Source organism: Octodon degus, unplaced genomic scaffold (genome assembly GCF_000260255.1).
Source record: "Octodon degus isolate 3935 unplaced genomic scaffold, OctDeg1.0 scaffold00019, whole genome shotgun sequence".
NCBI classification, from domain to species: Eukaryota; Metazoa; Chordata; class Mammalia; order Rodentia; family Octodontidae; genus Octodon; species Octodon degus.
Window position 1 is genome coordinate 13,115,708 of NW_004524595.1, and position 6,781 is coordinate 13,122,488.

A 6,781-nucleotide genomic window follows, 5' to 3' on the forward strand; every position below is an offset into this window, starting at 1 on the left:
ACACTAGACACGAATTTGGAAATCAGGGGGCCATCGAGCTGCTGCTTTTCTGGGGAAAAAAATAGGACCAAGAAGGAACAGACATTACCGTCAATGTCCATTCAAGTGCACCCATAATTCCCGCGCTACGCCGGCAGTGTACTAGTTTCTCGCGAGAAGACGGGTCCTTAGAAGGCACAAACTTCCCTCTTCGGTTGCGCGGGTTTTGTGGGCAAGTTTAAACACGCGGGAGCGGAAGTGTCTTTGGTCTTTCCGAAATCAACACCCATTCTACAACGAAAGCCCAGCCTTCGACTGTTATGGAAGGGCAGCAAGGGCAAGAAAGCCAGGCAACCCTAGCAGTGGCTCAGGCGCATTTCGAGAAGGGCGAGTACGCGGAGGCCGAGGCGCTGTACTCCGCTTATATTCGCCAGTGCGCCTGTGCGGCCTCCGTCGGCCCGGGGCTCGGGAGGTAACTGTCGCGAGACCTGGGCGCGGGCGCCTCGGCTCTGGGCTCCGAGCGGCGTCGGGCCCCTCCTCCGCGCGGTGCTCGCGGGCCGCGGGTCGCGCCCCAGCCCTGACGGCGGCCGGGGCTCCTCCCATTCCGCTTCGCTGTCCTCTGCGGCGGTCGGGGATCCGAGACGCCGGGGCAGGACGCGCTGGGCAGGGCCAGGCCTCGTGCACAGCGTCCCGGCGGGGCGGTTCTGTTTCCTTATTATGAACCTTCAAAATGTGGGGGGAAAAATGCATTTTCGAGTATTCATTGCTGGGTTTAAGAATTATTAATTCACCCACACATGGTATTTGTGGATGTTTCAGGACCTTTTCTTAAAGAGTAAGGATTATTAAAAAGCCAGTCGTCATATCATCACATCCTCATATCACGCATCCTATCAGTGTTCCAACTTTCCTGATCGACAAAGTGTGCCTGTTGCTATTTGGTTGATTGGCTTGTAGCCGCTGGACCAACTATGCGCCCTCTTGTAGTTCAGAGGTCGTGGGCACAGCCAACCTGTTTGTCTTGACAGTTTCCGTGGCTAGGAATTGCTGAAAGCGTCTTTCAGACGTCTTTTTTAACGTGATTATCTGCCTCTTGCACTGCTTGTGGCTGGTAGTTATATCTTGAGGTTTAGATCCAAATCAGATCCAGGATTGTGCCAAGAACGCAGGCGGGACCGTGCGCTTCCACAGGGAGGCGTGTAATGTCTGGGTTTCCTTTTTGCGATGTTAGCCTACACTAGTCCTGAGCGTCCAGAAGCTCCTCCGGGGTTATGCTTGGTTGTGTAGCATTTGCTGTTACTTCAGGATTTGCCCTTGTGCTTGTTGATGGTGTGCCGTGGACTGGGTGTGGGTGGGGAGGAGAGGGGTTGGTTGGACTGTTTTTGACAGTTGTGAGGTAATCTGAATCGCCCCCTTCTCCCATGGACAATTTGACTTTTCTTGTTAGAATGCCAGTTTGTAGTTTGTATTAGGATAGACGAAACACTAAGAGCTCCCTGCCCCATTCCGTACCGGGAACTGAACTCAGGACCCCGCGCTTGCCAGACAGGCGCTTATCCTACTGAACTATCTCTCCAGCCAATGGCTTGCTATCTATTCTTTTTTTATTTTTTAATTTTTTTTTAATCTCATGGGGCATTAAACCAGAACGACAGATGTTTTCTTAAGTAATACACCGTACTGATGGTTATACTAGATGTTTCCGAACAGACGCTAGAGTCACGCTAGAGACATTGTGCTTGCCTCACCCCTCCCACCAAAATAGATTCATAAGCAAAGGACACTTAGTTTCATGTCTTTGCTTCGAACTCTTAGATACATCTAGGGTTCAAAAAATACTCGGCAGCAGCAGGTAGTGGGTGCGTTCCAGTTTCTTTATTCTTCCTCTGCGCATCAGGCTAAGGACTGAAATGTTCCCGTTCAGTGTAATTTCTGCCTGTTGCTGGCGTAACAAATAGAATTTGCTATGGCGTTGCGTGCCTGTGTTCATGTCTTGGCTTTGGTGCACTGGGCGCACTTTTCCTCAGCCTCAGTTTCTCATCTATAGAATTATTCCTCATTTCCTTACAGTTCTAAAAGTCTTCTGACGGTTTCATGTATTAAAATGAATTCTGTCAGTTAAGGTTTCCCTCTAAATATAAACTTTTGGCATTCAAATGTATTTTTGAAAACATTGGAGCGCTGAATCATCTTGAAGTAGTGTTTACAATCTTTAGACATCTTTTACTCCAAAAGGTTTGTCATGTTTTTTTAATATTGTAAGGTGCAGCCTTAACCATAATTTAATTTTCCAATATTTTATCTTTGCCAAAGCTAGCAAATGCTAAAAGTCCACATCAGGTAACTAGGTTAAAAATCTATTACAAAAAATACTAGCTTTACACAAACAGTAATACTACCAAAAAAAAAAAATTCGGCATAACATTAGCTGAATGGTTTAAAGTTGGAAACAAAATGTCTGCATAAAAAGTAGGCTTTTAAAATTTGTTTTAATGAGGTATAAATCTAACATATTGAATATAAGAGTTTATGGCAAAGCCACAAAACTTCAACTTTAAGGATTAAAACCTTACTGAAGTCCTGAAGCTGCTTTTTTTCTTCAAACTCTTAATGTGTAGCAGATCAGTTTGTGCCCTGATGGACAGATGAGGGACGTGGACCCTCTTGTTCTCTAGCTTTAACAGTGCTGCGAGTGGCATCTGGAAGTATCTTAGTACTGTTATAGGCAGCTGAGTTAAGTAGAAATAGGCGGTCAGACAGGGCTAGGCCCTCAGAAGGAGCCCGCATGAAAGACAAGATACCTTGCACCTAGGAGAGAGACAAACACTGGCTGTGGGCCAGACCTCAAGACAAAAGATTAAACAAATGCAAACCTCCCTAAAGATAAGCATGTGGGACTGGTACTCCAGATAGGTCTCTGTCACCTCGAGGAAGCCAGGAACAGTCATGAACTCAACCCCTCTACAGGAAAAGCCCTTGTTCTGTGTTCAGGCCCACTTGCTATGTGACTTGCTTCATTTGGTCCTGGATTTAATCAGTTTTACCTGAGCAAGTGTTTGGCGTCTTATTGGTGCATCATACCTTTGTCCCACCTCATGCCCACCTAGTAAGTTCCCATGTTTTTCACCTTAGACCTGCCACACCTTGTGGTTTTGCTCTATAAAGCTCCTAGAAAAGGCAGGGTCCTTGGCAACCCACTCAGGTCCCCTTATATCCCTATGTCAGACAGAAGCTTTTTTTCCCCTTACTAAATAAATTCTGCTTTTAACCTCTCTTGTTCCTAAAATTCATTCTTCGGTTTTAGAGAACATGAACTCATCCCTCGTCTTTCGCACTGGGAGCTTCATTCCACTATGTCGCTAGCATTTAGGGCTCACAGAACAGAAATTTTCCCAAATTGCAGTAACTCCTCTTCACTGTTAGAAGTTGAGCTTGTGAGTACCTTTGCAGGCTGTAGCAGTTACAGTCGTTGTCTGAGACCCGAAGGCTCAAGACATTCAGTCACAAACCTTTTCTGAGGACTGTACTTCCCACCATGGGGTAAAACAAAGCAATGGTAGATAAGTCTCATTTGCAGCTTCTGTGACTCAAATGAGATAATCACTATGGGAAAACATCCCCTGACCCACATCAGAGCCGCTGCTGCTCTCTGTGTAGGTGATTTGTCCTGCGCAGACGAAGGAGGTGGTGGGGGCTGCATGTTGTGTTGTGGTTCTTAGGCCGGCAGGGAGTCAGCGCTTCACGGGGCTGTCCACGCACTTGGCTACCGAGGTGCAGCCTATGGAGCTCTCCAGGCCAGAGCTGATTCTACATAGGACCTCCAGGGTGGCTCAGAGCCCACTCTCGCAGAAGCCAGGCTGGTCTTGAGGGGATCCCAGCCTCACTGGTCACTCTGGGGATTAAGTTGTGGAACTTTCACCCAGTCCTAACTTATTTAATGGTTTTAAGATTCTGAGAGTGGTGTTAATAATTCTCTGTGTGACACACCCGTAGTAAACTTTGAGCTAACTTCCTTTTCTGTGTCTGATATTTGTCTCACAAGTGTGTGCTTAAGGGTTCAATTCCTGGTATCACATGCCTAGCTGGCCCTATCCCGGGTGTGCTGAGCCAGCCACCTAGAACGGGTGAGGTATTGCACGCGTGTAATCCCAGAGCTGGGGAGGCTGAGACAGGAGAATCACTATGAGTCTGAGTTGCATAGTGAGATCATGTACCAAATATATTTAAAAAGGAAAACAATAATTCTAATGTTATATTCAGGAAAATGTGACAATGGACAGGGACTTTGAACACTGTAAAATTTCATGTGCTTTTTTAAAAAAAATATATTTAGTACAGGGTCTACAGGGTCTCACTACACAGATCAGACTTGTAGTGATCCTCCTGGTTTTCAGCTTCCCAAGCACTGGGATTATAGGTGTGGGCCACCATGCCCAGTCTCAATGGCCTTCTCAGCTCACCTCAGGGGTGGGGCTGGTCTGGCATGCTGGGTCTTGAACCCGGCTGCTGTGCTTTGCCTAAGCAGGTGCTTTAGTTGCTGAGCTATCTGGCTGGGCCCTCATGTGCTTCTCATTTTTAAATTTTTAAAAATTATTTAGTTTTGAGACAAGGTCTCCCTATGCAGTTCAGGTTGGGCTTGAACTCACTATATAGCCCAGGTTGTCCTTGAACACAGGCAGCCCTGCGGCCGCAGCCTGGGGTCATAGGTGTGTGCCACACGCCTGGCCCATGCGCTTTTCAGATTGACAGTGTAGTTCTGTAACCCTACAAAACAGATAAAAAGTGATTTCAGTACCCCACATGCTTTAGCTTGGATTTTCAGCTTGTTTTTTCAGTGCAGTAGGGCATGTTGCAGGATGTGAAGTTTGACAGTGCTAAAAAGAAAATGAAAGTGGAACTGAGAGGAATTCGATAACAGTGTTTTTTTTTTTTTATGTGAACTTTTTGTTTAAAGCAAATGCAGCCCTGAGGGTTTGGCTACTGCATATAACAACAGGGGGCAAATCAAGTACTTGAGGGTTGATTTTAATGAAGCGATGGATGACTACACATCTGCCATAGAAGTCCAACCCAGCTTTGAAGTTCCCTATTACAACAGAGGGCTGATACTGTACAGACTGGGTAAGAATTTATACTTGATTTGATGTGCTGCGTTTCTCATTGATTAGGTTCTGTTATTTCAGAGCTATCAGCTGTCATAAAATGAGTGTAGTAATGATCAGGCTTTAGTGAAATTTAGCTTTCGTACTTGAACATAATGTGCCTGAGCTTGTGTTAGGTGTCTGATGGGCGTTAGAGGTCACACTGGAGTGCTGGGGGGGGGGGGGGTAACTGCACCTGGGCACAGGACAGGGGTGACCCCATCAGGCCGTACCTGTAAGTTCTCAGCTGCAAGTGAGGGTAATGCTGGCAACTTGTGACATTTTATGAGTTAAAACCTTTGAGCTACGTGAGGCAGTACACAGTGAGAAGTTTAAATCTCTTCTATTGAGGGACCTGTTTCCGGTTTCTCATTTTTTCTCTGCACTTGTGTAAAAGAGGTGATATGCCTGTTGAAATTTTATGAGTTATGCTACTGACCGACTAAAATCTTATAAATCCACAACTAGATTGATTGATTGATTTCCTTTTTGTAGTGCTCAGGGTTCAACCCAGGGACTCTTCCACTCAAGGCAAGTGCCTCACCATTGACTGCACGCCAGCCCTTAGAGCCAGTATGGGGCATAATTATTCTGGAAGGGCACACCGCATTACTGTGATGTATATATCTCTGTATCATCATTAGGAAAAAAAATCTTCCTTTAATTAGGTGTAATTGAAAGTTCATAAATGTAAAGCAAGCTATGTGCATCTAGACTTTGCTGTGAATAAGATGTAGAAATACTCAGCCTTTATTCTCTTTTCTATTTTTTTTGGATCCTGGTACAGGATATTTTGATGAAGCTTTGGAAGATTTCAAGAAAGTATTAGACTTAAATCCTGGATTTCAAGATGCTACTTTGAGCTTAAAACAGACTATTCTAGACAAAGAAGAAAAACAAAGAAGAAATAGTGAACAAAATTATTGAACTTTTAAATTTAATTGAAATAATAATAATTAATGATCCTTACATCTGCATCTGGTTGGCTGTAATTTAAGATACTCAGTGAGCTCTTTTGATTTAACATTTAAGAGATTCATACATTAGCACTGAAAGTGAAACAGTGTGTTTAATATTGTTAATTTCAGGTTGAAAACTATTTTGGGGGGCTCATTTTTATAAAGTGTAAATAAATAATCTCAATGTATAAGTGTGTATTAGTATAGTATAATATTTTAAATGTATTTTCTTTAGTAAAACTTACTTTTGGTATTTTTTATTTGAAAAAAAATCACAAAAATTGAAGCATAATGAGTTAATGAGTGCTCTCAGTGCTGAGACGCGCTGTGTAGTTTCGTCAGTCATTAGCATTGTGCCACATGTGCTTTTTCTCTATTTAAAAATAAAACTTTTTGCTGAGTCATTTGAGGATGAGATACAACTGTCATAGTACTTCACCCCTAAATACTTTAGCCTGCATCTTTCAAGGATAAAGACATCTTGTTGTTACTGTCATAATACCACTATAACATCTAGTGAAGTGAAAAGTTCTATAATGGGCTCCATATCTAGAGCATATTCAGATTTTCCCAATTACTTCAAAATTGTGTAGATTTTTTAATTTTTGTTCTGTAGCCAAGCAGGTTTTGTTGTGCTCTTATGTCCTGAGTTCTTTTAATTTAGTGTCATCCCCTGTTCTTTTTCTCTCTTGCAGCATTTGC

General features: G+C 43.8%; 1 protein-coding gene across 1 annotated transcript; it reads left to right on the forward strand.

The window, feature by feature from the left end:
• On the forward strand, positions 1-6,285 carry Ttc32 (tetratricopeptide repeat domain 32). The gene is made up of 3 exons (XM_004627476.2): positions 1-451; positions 4,934-5,100; positions 5,908-6,285. Exons 1-3 carry the CDS (start codon positions 300-302, stop codon positions 6,045-6,047), a joined length of 459 nt encoding a protein of 152 aa, XP_004627533.1. The 5' UTR covers positions 1-299; the 3' UTR covers positions 6,048-6,285.
• The last annotated feature ends 496 nt before the right edge of the window (positions 6,286-6,781 follow it).

Bases quoted from the DNA above. Each gene is read 5' to 3' on its own strand.
- Ttc32 (XM_004627476.2), top strand. From the start codon at position 300: ATGGAAGGGCAGCAAGGGCAAGAAAGCCAGGCAACCCTAGCAGTGGCT. The intron at 452-4,933 runs GTAACTGTCGCG...TTTTGTTTAAAG, and splicing joins GTCGGCCCGGGGCTCGGGAG to CAAATGCAGCCCTGAGGGTT. The intron at 5,101-5,907 runs GTAAGAATTTAT...ATCCTGGTACAG, and splicing joins GCTGATACTGTACAGACTGG to GATATTTTGATGAAGCTTTG.